The following is a 17,709-nucleotide window of genomic DNA, read 5'->3' as shown; positions in this document are numbered from 1 at the left end:
CATTTACCACTTCAGGACAAAATGTCATACAAAAAAAATTTGCAACATTATGCTTTACAGTTTTATGCTCTTTTTAAATTAAGGAACAGCTGCCAGCTGATGAGAATTTTGGTAGATTATCATAAAGAGTTTTAAGTGAGAGCTTTCCTAGAGAAGGTCAACAGAAAGATAACTTTTAAGATCCCGACAAAAATATGAGGTAAAGGTGGATGGCCTAATAAGTAGGAAATGCTCTGCAGTAAGACTCTACTGTTACTTTTCTGAAAGGATGAGGCCCAAATAAAAGCCAAAAAAAAAAAAGAGGAAAAGAGGAGGAAACCATTTAGCACAAACCTATGCAAGTGAAAAAAACCCCAAGCGATCTAGAAGCTTTTGCAGGTACAAGGCAAGGTGGCTATTGCCTAATGTACGGAAATTAGGCAGGCTGGCTTCAGCGTACAACCGCTTAGGCAGCACTCCAAGAAGTGAAAAGTTGAAAGCTTAAAGGATGATGGTACATGAATTCCTGCCTGGGAAAGGCAGGAACTGTGGTGAAGCGGGCTGGGATAAACCCTGACTGGTGCTGCCAGGAGTAGTAATACAAACCTGACCCCAGCCACCCGGCTCTCCGGAGACCTTCACGCACCGACATCGTCACTGCAATTTCAGAGCTGATCCCTAAAAATGAGGGATGGTCTAGTGGTCTTTACTAAGTCTTTCCCCTCTGCTTACTGATATCTCCAGGCTGTAGATGCTGATGTTGCACCCAAGCTACGCGGGTGGGAGGCGCTGGCCTGGGGGTGTTTTCCATCTCGCAAAGCACCAAAAGAAAACCCTCTTCACAGGGCTGAAGTTCATCCTGATGCTGACGTGGCAGGGAAGGGCCAGGGAAAGGCGATGGTCTCTGCCCGCTCCGCCCCTGCATCAGGCCTGGCATGGGCAGCATGTGCTCAGGGATGTGAAACACGGATGCACTGGTTCCAGCACCAGTGAGTGGTGACCCTTGGTGAGATCCCAGCATTCCCATGCTCCATCCTCACCTGTTGGTCAGCAGGTCTTCCTTGATTTCAGTGTTACAGTCTCTGGCACTTCCTACACAAACCACTGCATTTTCAGCAGTGGAATGAACACTGGTATTTCAGAGGCTTTATGGATTTCCAGTAAGAGTAAACTAGGGATGGGAATGAAATGTTGACATGAGGGAGTGCTTGCTTGCTTGCTTTTTGTAACTTACAGGTGTTAGCTCTGCACCTGAAAAGCACCTAAAAAACATTGGCTCAGGGAGAATGGTGCATAAACAGCGGCTTTCGCTCGCAAAACCTCAGCTTCCAAAGTAAATTTCACCTTAACTAAAACAGTAATTTTTTTCAGGAAAATAGTGCTATCTGTCATGATTGCATTTGGCAAGCCTCACTAGCTTTACAGTTGTTATTTAGAAACACAGTGTTTGCCAACACGATACAATCGTAGATGCAAGTCTCTCTACCTCAAAGAGGAAACAGCTTTGAAATGGCAAATCAAGTTTGGCAAATTTTGGCAAGTACTTTAACAGTGAATTATTACTGAAAATATTTTTTTGCTACACAATTACTCTGTTTTCCATGAGACCTTCTGCTGAGCCAGCTCAGGGACAGCAGACGCAGTGGTACCACTTTCATAAGCTAAGGCAAAGCCTTGATAAAGTATTAACACACATCTACAGCTGTCACCTAAGCGCTGACTGATTTAAAATAGATTATTCTTTACATACTGAGCATTTGGCAAGCTGAACTGAGATGCTTAGATTATTTGATTGATTTCCATTTCTATGACAATCCCATATTTGTTCAGTTTTGCCTCCTGTTTGATGCCAGGGATAGGTATTTGGGCTCCAGAGTTTTCCCTCAGCCCCCTCCGTATATTGTGCGTACAAGAGTTGGCATTGCAGTTTGGTTTGTTGCTTGGAGACAGCTGCAGGGATGCACAGTGGCATAAATCACACCTGACTGTTGCTAAGGAAATAAGACTGTCTTCTGCTTTTCCTTCAGGCCTTGTAATAAGAGAGGCAAACAAAATTCGTATACAGGATATTTAAAATATTGCTTTAATTTAACAAAAGTGAAAAGGAAACTACATAATGCACATTTGTAGCAGCTTTCCTGGGGAACAAATACTGAATTTTCTTTCTTCTGTAGGTGATTACTGGAAGCACAGGATTCGAACACATTATGTGATGGAGGAGAATAATTAGACACAATCTGGATTTGGGGCATAAAAACTCAATAAACTTTTTGGAGGGTTTTTAAACTTGCAGAGCAGTGCCTGCTGCTCACCCTAATGTTTATGTTTTCTTTTTCAAAGGAAAAAAAAAAAAAGAAATTTTTGCTACCAAAAGCTTGACTGTAAAAGTGAAAATTGGATTTGAGGAGCTACTTTTTCCTTCAGGAAGACCATTAAAGAAATGACTTTGTCAAACTAATGAAGAATCACAGACAGATACTTCAGTTGTCCTTGACAAAATACTCATTAAAGAGTTACCTAAGAAAATATACTTGGGGAACAACAGAGACTCTGTGAACACATTTCTCAGTGTCTCCCAGCTTTCCCTTAGGCTTCTTTCCCAAGAGGAAACTGGGAGGTGGCGCGAGCGCGAAGGCTGGTCGGATGGACCTATTGCTGCTGCTGGTCCCTCAGAGCAGTGGGAAGGAGTCGGGCATCCTCTGCTCTGAATTATTCTCTCCCCTTGGTGAAAGCAGCATGCAAATAGCTCCCTTTTTGTAAACACGACTTCACAATGTGCAGCGTATGTTATTTTGCCCTTTTTCAAATAAGACTAACTTTCTCATCTTTTAGCCTTTGCAAAACCCATGTAAGTCTCTAATCAGCAGAGCACACCGAATCTGTGTTGCATAGTGTTGGAAACAAAGTTCATCACTACAGGGAAACACGTCCTTGGAAATCTTACTCTTGAGAGGTATTAAGAGGTTTAGAGGTACCTAAACATTTAGAGTCTGTTACCAGTACTGGCACTGATTTGCAGCTCTCATAATTATTTCTTTATGTCTCATTTATTTATTTTGATTTATACAACCAATAAAGGAAGAACCTATCCCTGTTCGTAAGCATTCCTCATAACTTTTGAGGTGTCTTAAACTTCCCAAGCTTTATCAGACAAAGCACAAGCAACAACATTTATTCCCTCTTATGAATCTTTTAAAGACCCCAGCTTAAATGCCCATCATTTATCCTCCTGAGAAGTTTTGCCTTCAAAATTCAAGGAAACAGAGCTGGGCTTTGTAGGCTTGACCAGAATACCTTTCTTTAGGCAAAACAAAAATGTCAAACAATACAAATCTTTCCCAGTAATTCCTCCACTCTGATGCAGGGCAAGGCTGATGGCATGAATGGCTGGTCCTGGTGATGGCTGGTGGAGGGTCAGGTAGGTGGTGGGTCCTGTAGCTTTCCCCACCATGGGGGACTTTGGAGCTGTGGGAGCCACTGAGGCGAGCTGTAGAAATGCCAAAGCAAAAACCCACCCAGGATTTCACATGCACGTTTAACCACCTGAATACTAGTATGCTAATTATTCCTTCAGGTTATTAATTTGTATTGCATTAGTGAGTAGAGGTCCCTATTAGCATGTCACTGTGAACAACACCTGAGCTGAAAAATTTACTACTATAGTAAAGAAAGCGAATTGCAAGGAGAGAGAAAAGTGAGGAAACGGTGAGCGTCAGGGTAGTACGTAGTGCTGCCAGAGCGTCTGCCTAACGATTGCAAGGTGTTTTGCAGGTGCTGTGCTGTAAGTGGATTACAAGAAAAATTTAAAAGAAATTACTGTTCTTCTTTCTCCTGCCCTCTTATCTCTCACAGACACAGGCAGTTTTAGCAGAGAGATTCATTGCCTTTTCATACTTATATTTTAAAATATTTTCTTTATGTGTGTGCATGAAATGCCAGGAGTTCCTCCTATATCTAGAAATACTTCCTTTTTTCAAGGACTGGGTGCACAGTAGAGGACGTTCAGATTATACCAATGTACTTTTGTGAGGATTTTTTTTTTTCCAAAGGTATTATTCCTTGGTCGGCAAACCATTTATCCACTGCTGGCACACACAGAGCTTCTGAAATCCTTTGCTCTCATATTTTCCTTAATTATGCTTCTTCATTGTCCTAGAGCTCCTCTCCGTGCCACAGAAAGAAGGTGGCACTTCAAACCAATCTCAGCTGAACTTCTCTAACTGAAAGTTGCTCAAACGGCTTCTCCCAATAAAAAGAATATTTTATAGTGAGAATTATTGGAGAAGAGAGTTGGGGTGGTGACTAATAGATTTTCTTCTCTCAGAGTGTTGAAGTCGCTCTAGTGCGTGTGATGAACCATGCTCCAGCTGGACTTCCAACTTCAAGTGTGCATGCATGAAGCACGTTTCTCAAAACGGCTTTGCTCTTCCTGGAGGCAGTAGGATTTCAGAGTACCTCATTTGACCTCTGGGATGCCTTTGTTTGGGGGATTATGGACATCTGTCTCCACACAGGTCAAGAAAATTTTCAACCTGGGATCCCAAGTTCATTTCCGGGGAAGAAGAACGATGCAGGACATCAGTGTGTATTTCTGACTCTCATTTGCAATGGAAGAAGTAGCTCCTGCTTTTCCTCCTCCTTCCACAACGCTCTGGCTGTTTAGCCAACAGTGTGACTCGCAAAGCTCTTGCAACATGCCAGGGAAAGCCAAAACAGCGCTCGTGAAGGCTGGCTCCCTCGCGTTTGGCGCTGAGCATCCCAGCAACTTCAAAGGGGCGAGGATTTTACCCACTGTGTCTCCTCAGCCTGTGCATGATTCAAGTTGTTTATCATCCAGACCATTCACAAACCTCCCGCTGCCACTTCCCTTTCAGCAGTGGAAAATTGTTCCAAAAATGAAATTCTAAAAATGGGACCAAGTTTTGCTGGCTTTTTCACTTCATATGGCCAGTGGAATAACACATCAACGCTCCTGTTTCTCAGATGGCATATGCTTAATGTAATAGTCAGGAGACATTTTCAGTCTATCTTTACAATTTAGCTGCTGCTGAATATGCTGTACTGTTTCCACACAGAGATTTTCAACAAAATACTTATGCCCTGAATCAATGTACATTTTCTTCCATTCATAAATATGTATTGTCTGATTTTGATATGCTTACATATGTACACTTGCATAAATCTGTTGATTTACATAGGACCGCACCTCACCACACTTCAACCCAGAAAGAATCTTGTTAAAACAAAAAGCTACTTAAAAATCTTCAAATTGAACCTAGCACTTAAAATTACACTAATTAGGCCTACATAAATACTTTGTTATGTTCTGCCACTGTGCTCTGCTCCGAAAGGTCTTTCCATTTGTCCAGAGAGCAATGAAACCAAACACTGGGCTTTTTTTCTCTCCAGCTTCTTCCTCTTCTCCAAGTCTATCTGCGCCTCCTTCATTTCACGGTGCCTTTGCTGGCGCTGGGGACTGCCCTGAGTGTAGCTGTGGACACAACCCAGCCATCCCCTGGCTCTCCAGACCAGGCTCCCTGTCAGCCCCAGCGCCCGAGGAGCTTTCTCTGCACCACAGCCCGCTGACACCGACATTCCCAGCACCACTCCCAACAGCCTCCTCCTGAGGCTAGTTTAGCTTCATCCTCGGGTATGTGGGCTTCACAAAGCTGTAATTACGACGAGGAAAACACTCTGGATCTCTCCTTAGGTGAAAGAAAACAGCATGCGCACTGGCTGGATTAAGTTTCTGCTTTCTGCAGCAGCAGAAATTGGAAATCTGTTGCTTTGCACACACAAGAAAGGGTATTTCGGTGAAGTTTGTACATCTGTGTGCAGATTACTGCAGAATTCTTTCGCTTTTTGTTGTCTTGTCTGTGTGAGCCCCCACCAACCTCCACAGGGTCTGAAGCCGACATGAGGAAGAGCAGGTGCTGCATATCATATCACAGTCATGCTCTAACCTGCTCAGCCCTTGCAAAAACATGTGTTGAAAGCAGCTGGTTTGCAGAAAGGCCAGGGAATATTTATTGCTGTAAAGGATTGCTTTTCCCTATTGCCCTGAAAAATTGTAACGAGAAGACCGAGTACCTGAAAAGAAGCAGAACAACTAAAAGATCAGCTGTATATTAAGGTGAAGTGATGGTATGCTGAGTTCAGGCTATGGGTCAAGGAAAGGAGCTGCCCAGCGCTGCTGTGGGAAGCACTGGGGCTTTGTTTTGTCATCGGAGTGACGCTTTGGATTTGCAAGTGACACTTTGAATTTAGACTCCACTTTTGATGAGACATTCTTCTCCCCTTAAAAAAATAAAAAAGATCTCCAGTGGGCATTGTGGGGGTAAAGCATGAACAGCCATGCTCCCAGCCCCGGCGCCGGTCCCGCTGGCAAGGGCACGAGCACTGCCTTTCCCTCCAGCTGCTCATCCCCAACGGTCCCATCCCTCCCACTGCTGCCCTGCCGCGATCCGTCTTCCCTGCCCCCTATTTGATTTAGTTGATGGCAAAAGACAACTTTTGACGGGATGATTTTAATTTGGCCAAAGAGTATTTTTCAACAGGGCTCTGGATGTCAGGAAAACACGACCAGACTTTAAGGTCCTGAATCCAAAAAGGAGGTGCTGAAACCCTCTTTGTTAGACTATGACCACATGTAGGTGTTTCAGTGGATGAAGGCCTTAATTTCCAAGCTACTGCATCCAATGAAAAATAGTTAAAAATTGGTAAAATGGGAAAACACTGCTAAAATACTGGCAGGCTGTGAGGAGCACTGTATTAAAGCTGCAACCTGCACGAGCTGCTGGAAGTTTGCAGCACTTGCAGTGCATTGTAGGGCGGTTTGCAGGCTCTCCTACCTGCTTGAGAGCAGCGGGAAGAGGCTGGTCAGAGCCATACTGCACCTTTTGCCCTTTGTGTTGGTTTATGGTGCTTGCAGGTTATGTGGGAGAAGTCTCTAATGGCCTTTTTAACCCTGTTTTTTCCCCAAGAGAATTAGGCAAATATTTTACAGCCTAGCGGCTAAAATGTGTGACTTTATATTGCAAAAAATAACGAGTTTTGATCTTAAGGGGATTGTATTTTTACTAGGAATTCCTCACATCTTTTATTTGCTTGGTGTCATATGGATCATTACATTTTCAAACTTAATTATCTTTATAATCCAGAGCTGCACTGCATTTAACGAAACTGTTTTTAACAGCTTTTCATTCTGGTAGCAAGTCGTGATGCACAGCAATTAGGGCTCAATCCTGCAGGCAGAAAATTCTTTCGCAAACTGATGCCTGATTTCCAAGCTCTAGCTAGAAATTTTTACAGCCTTTTGGAATGGTTCATTAGGTACAGTGTGGTCAGGCCATTAAGGTCTTAGGTGCATAATGTCGTTTGCCATGTACATCAAGGATGAGGCAGCAATTCAAAGCAGAGAGAAGCAGAGCTGAGTCCACAGGAATCGGGAGGAGCTGGACAGCAGAGGGATAGATGCTCTCTGAAGGAAAAGCAAGACCAGCTCCTCCACCCCATCGCCCCAGAGGATGGAGGTCCAGGGGCAGAGATAAGCCCCAGAACGTGGTCTATAACCTCTTGGTGATACCACCACCTTTGGATATCAACTTTCTCCATGCCCTTGGGGGATTCTTTTCCTCTCTTCATTACCACCCACTTTTTCCATTCTCTTGTTCTATCCCTCTTTCTCTCTCACTTCATTTTCTTGGGCTAGAAGAACAAATATCCCTGGTTTCAGGTAAGAAGTTTTATGTTGTTGCACAGATATTACCTTTGAGCAACGACCGCGTAGCATTCCTTAATATCACAAGGTGGAATGGGGCATGCCATGGAAATGCTGACTTCCCACAATTAGTTGTCATCTCTGTTTCTCTAGCGTCCGTGCTGACCTCTTCCTACCTCTTCTTCTAGAGAAGCCAGGTGCACCAACCCTTTCTTTGGAGTTGAAACACTGCCCGGCATCCTGTACTACCCAACTTGCAAATGCCAAGCTGGAACAACTGCATCGCTAACACTGATCATGGGGTGTGTGTAATTAAAAAGGAACATTACCTCTCATCCCCCTCAGCAGGCACTGGCTGCAGCCTGTGAAATGTGGCTAGCATACTGATTTGAGTAGTGTGCTAAAATCTCATTAGTCCTGCTGACTATTTTCAACATCTTTTGGGAGTGCTTCATTACCATGCAAACAGCAAGAGCCTGTTTGGAAAGCCTCATCCAGGAGGCAGAAATGCGTCTTTCACAAAACATGACTCCAGTTGCCAAGAGTGGAACTGACCACTGTTAACACTCTGCAGCTCCTGTTGGAAAGACTCTGTGTCAAGGATGGATCTATTTCAAAACAGAGAAGACTTTTCATCCCCAGTGACTTAGGATATAAGCACAGTAGATGCATTAGCTACTAACCAACTGATAACTAGTCTTCCATCCAGGGGATCCAAATCCCACTGAATTCAGTGGAGTATTTTCATTGTCTTCAGTGATTTTGGACTATTCTCCAACAAGCACAGAAATAAAAAGAATTTGTTTATTACTGCTTAATATTCATTGCTTAAGCAGCCATTATACATTTATTTGCTTTCACTATTTTCTCATTTAATGCAGTTCCCATTTCTTTTAGCCTCTTTTAAATAACATTTACTACAGAACATGAATGGTTTGACTGATGTTTGCTCTTTTAAAAATAATCCTACAGCAAAGAAACGGGAACTACATACTAGTGCATATGTGCTGCTCAGTCACAGCCAAGATCAATTACAAGATGTCATTCTGAATATCTTGATGGTAAAGAAACAGCTGTAAAATCTGAGAGTCTTTTTTTATAGCACTTAATTTCCATACTTTAACAAATTAAAAAATACTTTACTATCTGTTTAGAAATACTATTTTCCTCTTCTCCCTCAGTTGCTAAATTCCTTGCCCAGTAGGTCTGAACTACATCCTACACAGCTGACACATACAAACTGATTGCATCTTCTGTTTCTGGTGGTCCACTGTAAAATCCTGCAAGCACTATCCACTTCTGATTGTCTCATCCATTTAATTCCTGCTACCTTCACTGATTTTTCTGCATATGGGTTTGTCTTTTCTTACCACTATGTGATAACATAATAAATATTGTCAGTGAAAATAGGTTTTTTTCTTGACTTGGTTCTGTCTTGCATTTTTAACAGTTTTTACCTTGCCTTGAACATTCGTAATTTGTCTATGCTAGCTACAACGCCAAAGGTAAGATCTCAGCATCCAGACAATCTGAATTCTTCTGGAGTGTGTTGTCTATTATCATATTGCTTTTTAGTGAAGATTTTAGTTAGACTGGTCAAAATTTTCTATTCACACAAAGGGCTGTTTTCTGACAAAACTAACTAGAGTCATGGAACTATCTGACTGCCTTGAAAAATTTTCATTCTTTTTTGCTGCTGCTGGAAAACTTAAAAGTTAGGAGGAGAGGGGCTGGTTTGGGCCTTTCAACTCTATTTTTTTTAAAACAAAGGTAGATATTTTATATTGATAAAGACTTTTGTGACCACATCAACGGTACATTGGGTGGCTACATGGATTATAATCAGCACTGGAGCTTGCTTCTACATTGTCTGTGGTAACTCCACCAATAAACTACCTCATTCAGCTCTTGTTTTTGTTAAAACACGGTTTTCTACCTTGAGGATGTGCTGAAATTCAAATGCTTGAATCAAGCTTTCTCTGCAAGTTCTTTACCAAGCTAAACGTGGGGCCTTCAAGTCATAGAGACACTTGTTCATGACAAAATGTTCACGAGCTTCTATAGAAAATTTTTAAACATTGTCAGGTCTGTTCAGAAATAAAAAGCAACCTCTCTCTCATCCTTTCCTGTTCCAAAGTTGCATACTTTGCTGTGATCTTATAGCACTGGCAATAAAATAGGGCTTTTCATGTTCTGCCACCGCCGCTCCCAGTAATGCCATTAGAGTCTTTGCAGTAATGCCAACATAACCAAACTTCTTTGGTTTTAACCAGGTAAAAAAGTAGCCACTGTTGTGTTTTTAAGCTAACATCTTAGGTGAGACACAGCATGACTTTGCATGACAAACTTAGAAAAGAAAAAAACAAAACAAACCTTCTTCCAGAAACCTGAGAAATACTCTTCAGAGAGGAGTAGCTATGGTGAAATTGATTTCCACCTGAGGACTGGATACAAATATTATAATTCATCTTTAGCCTCTTTATTTCAAGTTTCTAGAATTTCATTAACTATAACAAACTGTCTTGCCGTACACTTCAATTATTTTATTCTGTTCAAATAGTAGATGTAGTGTGCATTTTGGACTTGATTTTTATTTGCATTAAGACACATACACTCCTTTGGGTCCTCTGTATATTACTGTAATGTCTCTGCTTTGGTTATAAAGTATGCAAGTAAAAACATATATTGGATCTTTATATTAAGCCATCATGTTCATAGTCTCTGTAGTTCCCAACAACAAAGAGTGGGGATAACATTAACATCCTGACATTTGTCAGCTGCCCAGAACAAACTTGGCTCCTTCTCAGATTCAATATGCACCAGCAAGGATGCTCAGATTTTCTTAGTAGAGAATAACAAATCAGAGTGCAGAATAAACCACATTTTCTTTTGCTTGAAAAGCAGAAAGAGATATATTCTTTCCCATAAAATGAAGAAAAGACTATTTACCCTGTTTCTACAAGGCTTTTCTTCTGTCTACTCAGAAATTTTGTAAGCTGTTTTGACAGGAAAAATAATGCTAAATAGAGATTGCTTAATGAATGCAAGGTGAGATTGTCAAAGTAGCCAGATGAAGTATGAAATGACAAAAAAAATACTTGTCACCTCTTCTATTCACCTATATGGTCATTTAAAAAATGATCTCTTCTCATTCAATCAATCTCCTTTGACTCTTTAGGGTTTGATGTGCTTGTCTTACAGACAAAAATGACTTTTTACACCCATTAGCCATGAGGAGTAACGAAGTTGAGAATAACACCGATCCACTGCATTCTCAGGTAACAAGAAGATAATTGGGAACACAGCTGCAGACAACTGGAAGGGTTTTGCTGCCCAGATGTGACTGATGGCATCATTTAAAGCCATGAGAGCTGCAAACATAGGATGGCAGCCAGGATTTGTTCTGAAAAACTTCTGTTCATAGAAATGGGCAGTAAGAAGGAGGAAGAGACCAAACCTCAGAAGCAGAATCCACTGAAAAATGTCAAATATTTAAACAATAATAATTATTCTATTCAAAGCCTCATTTTGAATTCATTAACAACAGATTTAGAGTAGCCTCTAAATAAATCAGATATAATAGGAAAACTAGAGAGAGGCAATGCCCCATTAAGCCATTTTTTCTTTTACCTTTCAGAGTGGAATGTACTTAACATAATTTAGAGGAAAAGATCCTGTTACTCCTTTGTTATTCACACGATTAAAATAGATGCCAAGGACATATGAAAAGGCAAAGTATCTGACTGTTAAAATGACAAAGTGTAACAGTGAATGTTTACCATTAAAATGCTAATTTTAAAGAATTTCCTTTAAAAGGAAAGCCTTTTTTAACAATGAAATTAATTTTGAGTGCTGAAGCGACATTCCTACTGGCTAAATTACTCTTTCTGTTCCGTAGAAGCAGAGGTGTCACTATTCGTCCATGCTGTTAAAGCTGCACACTGGAGAGAACACAACACATGATGAGCAGATAGTATGATTTCAATTTTCCTTCACTTCATGGCACCTTCAGTGAGCTCAGCCTAGCTGTGAATAAAAGAGCAAAGATGGTATTTTTCAGTATCTTGGCATTGCCTTTCATTTTCATTGTACCTGGTCTCTCTTAAGCTTTTAAAGTATTTGATTCCTGGAATCCACTTTCTTTGACAGTTCAGACTTGTTATGTGTAGGGATTTCAGTAATTTGACCAAAAATATGACTTCTATTTTTTTATTCTTTTTAAACAGGAACAAAGGTTTGTATGTATGCTCTGATTTTGATTTACAGGCTGCCATTGTTTATAAATCAGTTAAAATTAGTAAAATGGCAGGTTCAAGCTAAACCACAGTAAGCTGCTCTTCAATCAAGATAAGCGAAGAGTTTGCTCTGATTTATATTAAACTCTTCCCAAGCAGATACATAGACAAATGCTGAAGTTTCAAACCACTGAAAAGCTCATACCTTTTTAAGTCAAAGCTTCCACATAAATGTTTCTTCAGGCTGCTGTAGAAACGTTTCCTACTCTCTGTCCCAAAAAAGCTTCCTCTCCTATCCCACTTCCCTCCAAATTACTTAAGCCTGCACTCCCACAAGTTCATAGATACCCAGTGACAGATTTTAAGCCTGCTCTCTTAGCAGTTACAGTGCGTTAGAGGTCAAACCTCTTCAAACACGATTAGTGTGAGTCATGTTAGAGGGGACTGTTTTTTACAAAGCAGAGTATCCATGTTTTGAAAACCTAGACTATGAAGAACCTTACTTTGGGCATTAAAAAAAAGAAGAAGATACAAAAGCTGTAACTACTTGTGGAAGCAAAGGCCAACAAGTTCCTAGCCAGTGCAGAGAGGGAGGTTTACAGTTCTCCAGTAAAGCAGAAAGTTTAGGCATTATTATACATAATAATACATTTTAAAATGACAGAGTTTTGCAGGTATTTGTTTTATTTTGCTCTGAGCTACACCCAAAGCTTTAGAGACTGGGAGAGATCAACAGCAGTATTAGCAACATGTTTAACCTTTAAAAAAGCTGTATACTTCAGTTTTCTCGCAGAAAAGATAGAACACATAGTGGAGTGGATAAAAGTTCAGCAGCAGTTTTCCAGATAACCAGTGCAATCCATTAATAACTTTGCCACTTAAACTGAGTTGATCCAATCATGTTGATAAAAACATTCATTACTACTTACTTGAATGCTCTTTAGAAGTCTTTAGGTTTTTTTACTATAATTTCTTCCTGTCATTTGCAGATGATGTAAAGTAGTATCTTCCATCTTTAGGTTATTAGTGGGTTTTATGTCTTTGTATCCAAAACGTGCATTTATCTTTTTTTTTCCCCCCCATGTTTACTAATACCAGGGATTTTGGAAGGGGCAGATTAGCATCCTAATAGACAGGAAGTAATACTGCAAAAATTAAACCTGTCTCAGTGACTGTTTGCTTACTCCTCCCCCTTTTTCATGTACTACTCGATTCAGATTCAACATCTCCCCCAAGGTCAACCATCTGTTCACATTTCCCCAGTCAAATCCCACCTTAAGAGCTATTTGTATTGCAAAAAGTGAGTCAGCAAAATTTTCTTTATTTAAATACCTTAGAAATATTCACTCATTTTCCAAGAACTCGTTCCTTTATTTTCTGGCTGAAGGGAGAGCTTTTCTTCATACTTGTCTGGAAACTTGGACACAAAAAGAAAAGAGGGTTTTTATTAGTTGTTGCCTGCATTTTTATTTCCAAAGTCAGCTGTTACAGAAGATGTTGAGTGAGAACACAGGCTACGGGACCACAGCTGACCCTCCTAGGAATTCAGGGTGAACTGATAATTGATCCTGGCTCAGGCATGGCTCTCTCCAGGCACTGTTTTTGACAGATCTACCAGGTGAACTTCCACACACGTATCAACAACTTTGATAAGAAACAAACAGTCACGCTGAGGTCAAAAGTTCAGCCTCGTAAGAGTTCAAGATGGCTCACAGAGCTTTATCAGGTTCATTCATTCATTCATCTGGAGGCAGTAATGTAAACACTTTGTTAATGCCAACATTTAAGATGCTTCTCCAAAGGCAGGCTGGGAATGAGAATGGAAGATACTACTTCGGATCATCCTCAAAGGACAATAAAAAACTATTGCCAAAAAAATTGCAGATCTCCAAGGAGTGTTCAAGTAAGGAGAGATGTTTTTTTAAGGTAAACCCATTGCAAAAGGAGAGGTTTGTATCAGAGGCAGACAAGGCTGCTGCAGGAATCAGCTGCGAGACGTGCCCAGGTCCCAGCAGAGAAGGCATTCAACCAGCCACTCGCCAAGGTCAGGGAGGTTATTGCAAAGTCTCGGGGCTACGCAGGGGAACAAAAGCCAGCCAGTGCCCCTAAATGCCCTCCTAGGAGCAGATGCCTTGTCGGCCGCAGCTCCATGGCCGTGGCCGAGCTCTCGGGCAGGCCCTGCTGCCTCCACCCGACCCGGGGGGACGGCGATGTGGCTGAGCCAGCCGGCTGGAGAGGTGCACGCTAGCGGGTGCCAGGGGCCGGTGCAGATGTGGCTCCCGCCCAGGGCCTGGGCCCTGACCCTGCTCCCTCCCCCAAGCCGCCTGTGTTATTTAGGGCGGGTTCGCCCTCCCGAGCACCCCGGGCCGCGCCGCCGGTGATGCCGTCCGGCCCCGCCAGCACACGCCGCTGAAGAGGAGACAGGGCGGCACCGGCAGGGAGCCCGGCGGCGGCCGCCCCGAAGGGCCTCATAGGGCCCGGCCCTGCGCCGCTGGGAGGCGGCCGGGGGCAGCGCCCGGTCTCGGCGGGGCGGGGGGAGGCAGCGCGGGGCGGTGCCGGGCGGGCGGTGCCGGGCCGGGCTGGAGAGAGCGGCGGCGGCGGCGGGAGAGCGGCAGCGGAACGGCGGCGGCATGGCCTCGTCGCAAGGGAAGAACGAGCTGCGGTTCGCCGACTGGATGGCAGCTCTGCCCGGCAGCATCCACCGCATCCCGCTCACCAACCTGGCCATCCCAGGTAGGTGCTCCCATCTCCCTGTGGGCTGGGATGCGCCGGGGAGAGGACAGCGGAGCGTTTAGCGCGTTTCACTTCTTCATGCCGCTGAGGAGGCAGCGAGCCCCGGGCTGTGCTGCTGTGGCTCTCCTCTGGAGATGTCTTACCGTGCTCCCGTGTGCTGCCTCAAATATGAGCGAGGGGGGCAGGTGCGTGGAGAGGTGGTGCCTGCAGGACGCGGTCCTTGCGGCCCCAAACTGTAACGAACTCTGAGGCGATGGTTGGCAGAGTGCACCGGCTGGATCTCTTATTTGTGTGGAAAAGTAGCGTGTTCCTATACCGCTTTACTGGCGTAACAGTCCATTTACTGGACCTCATGTATGACCAAAATGCCATGTATTGCCTGTTTCCTCGTAAACTTGTGTCGCAAGGTTGGGTCTGAGCTCGGGGGGAGCCGGGGAAGGATGGAGGGCTGTCGGGGGGGTAGGCCGATTGCACCCCTGTGTGACTTCATTTCTTGTCGCCTTCAGAAAACATTTGATCCCAACACTAATCTAAGTAAGATGAGAAATGGCAGATCATGGTGCTCTGACTATGAACTTTTTCTTTCCTGCACTCTGTACATTTTTTTGGTAGGGTATTAACTAGAACTGTAGACTTACACAGAATACATGTCAGAATCCAAAGTAGTAATTGATTTGGATGATTCCTGGTTTGAGGGAGCACATCATTTTGCAAAACCTCTTTACCAGCATCCCGTTCCCTCTGAGATGTCTAACAGGAATGAGGTTTCAGAGATGCTGAAGCTGTAATGTGTCAAGCTCCTTATGAGAAATGTTCACTTCTTGCAAGTTTTGTGTAGCAGCTGCTTGTGTTACAGCAATTTTTATAACACTAGTCAAAGATATTTTTTTAAGATAATGCAATTGCAGCAGCTATTTGCTAGAATGTGTTTTCTATAGTTTTGTTTAAACACAGGTGTGCCCTTTAAAATCATGTGTCTCTTAGTTTCTTACAGTTTACGCAAGCTATGTCTAGTATTTTACTTGCTACACTGGTTTTTGCTACTGGTTGAATATATCCTGTATAAAATTGTGTCCCTCCGAGGCATGGGAATCCAGCATCTGTAACTGTTACACCAAATCATGTTGGAGCTGTAAAAGCTTTTGGTGTTAATAACTTTTAATTAACCCACAAGCTGTGGAATGTTCTTGCAAAATATTGGCTATGATGAGAAATGAGGCTGTTTGCGATTCGTTGGGCCTTTACAGGTTAAATGTATTGTTTTAGAGACTCTTTCTTGGTTTTGAAGAGATCATGATCAAACCTACTTGCTTCCAGATGCAAGAAATTGCCTTTGATATGCATCACCTTTAACTGGCTTCCTTGACTGAAGCATCACGAGGCCGTTATTGGTGCATCTATCTCACCAAGATCTCTCAGTTACTTTCTTATAGCCTCTTTGTAAAATATAGGACAGTTTTTCACAGTGGACGTTTTTCAGAGCTTTGGCAGTAATAATACAAGCTTTCACACTTTGTTAACGTGTTTAAATTAAAAAAAAAAAGTAAATAACCTACTGTGGGCTATAAGTGCCAGTTAATCCCAGTACAGCATTAAGCAGTGGGCAAGTTCGGCAGCCTGTAAGTGCAGAGATTGACCCCTTACCTTGGCAGAAGGATTTTGTTCATTTAACAGCCATGCGCACAGTCTTGCTTTTTGTGAAATTAGCAGCAAAACTTCTATGACTTGAGAGGCACAGGGTTAAGACTGTTGAAATTTGCCCTTCTGTTACTGGAAATTTAAACAAACCTCACTTACCTGCCTATCTCTCTTTTAAAATGCCAGCTTTGGCAAATAGAGCCTTATGGGGAGGGGGGCAATACATTTCATATGAATTTGTCAATTAGGGAGCCTGGCACGCGGGCTGTAGTTTAAATATTATCTTCTAACAGTAGATTTATTATTATATTCAACATACAGTGTGGAAATATATAATATTAGTACAAAGAAAAACATGGGATTGGTTTAATCCCTTACGAAGAAATAACCTTTGAGACATTCATAATGTTTATTTGGACGTTTCCTCCCATATGACCACAGCTGAACATTGACGCTGTGTGTGCGCAATAGCTATTAACATATAACTGCTATTCAAGTAGTTAATGCAAGGAATGTACAGAATCCAAAACCTCCTATGTCAAATCTTCATACTTTTAATTTGTGAATTTTTAACTGTTTTGGAAACTAACATTTAATTACTAATGTATTCATAGAATTATTGCTATATCTTGTAAATAGCATTTTGTTTATATTGCTCTCCCCCCCCCCCCCCCCTTACCAAAAGAAGTTAACAGCACATTTTTATTTTTTCCAGCAGGATGTAAACTTCCCTTGCGCAGTAGGAATACTGATTTTGACCTTAATTCAGCAGGATATAATTCAGTTCTGGAGCCAGAGTAACAGTCCTATGTTAATGTTGAAGAAAACAAACTATTAGCTTGAAAATGTTAGAATGAATTTTCCAAATGAATGTATCATCACTTATCCAATACGAGGATGTTCCACTATATTAGGTGAAAAATGTTGTTTTATTAGAAATCATCAGTACATTTCTCCTTGTTTAGAAGGAGTGTTTGGAACTGAGATGATACACTGTTGTTTTTGCACAGACATGCGTGTAATATTTTAACTGTTGCAAAGAGAAGCACATAACCCATAGTATTCTGTCATGATTGTATTTAAACAATATTGTTTGTCATCGTTTGACTCCAGTCAGCAACTAAGCACCACACAGCCGCTTGCTCACCCTTGCTCCCCCCCGCAGTGGGATGGGGCAGAGAATTGTAAGAGCAAAAGTAGAGAAAGCTCATGGGTTGAGATAAGAACAGTTTAATACTTGAAATAATAGAATAATAATAATATATTGTAATGGAAAGCAAAACAAGGAGAGACAAACAACGAAACAAAAAAAAAAAGGGAAAGAAAAAAAAAGTGATGCAACTGCTCACCACCCGCTGACTGATGCCCAGCCAGTCCCCGAGCAGCGATCGCTGCCCTCCGGCC

At 42.2% G+C, this 17,709-nt stretch overlaps 1 protein-coding gene across 1 annotated transcript in view; it reads left to right on the top strand.

Moving 5' to 3' along the window:
* Nucleotides 1–14,540: 14,540 nt before the first annotated feature.
* PLCXD3 (phosphatidylinositol specific phospholipase C X domain containing 3) overlaps nucleotides 14,541–17,709 on the top strand; it is a 94,190-nt gene continuing 91,021 nt past the window's right edge. Inside the window, exon 1 of the mRNA XM_076362644.1 lies at nucleotides 14,541–14,667. Within this exon, the coding sequence (XP_076218759.1) occupies nucleotides 14,565–14,667 (103 nt within the window). The 5' untranslated portion in view covers nucleotides 14,541–14,564. The remainder of the gene's footprint in view (nucleotides 14,668–17,709) is intronic.

This window comes from Aptenodytes patagonicus, chromosome Z (genome assembly GCF_965638725.1).
Source record: "Aptenodytes patagonicus chromosome Z, bAptPat1.pri.cur, whole genome shotgun sequence".
Lineage (NCBI taxonomy): Eukaryota > Metazoa > Chordata > Aves > Sphenisciformes > Spheniscidae > Aptenodytes > Aptenodytes patagonicus.
Note: the sequence above shows the minus strand (reverse complement) of the source record. Positions and strands in the feature narration are given on the sequence as shown.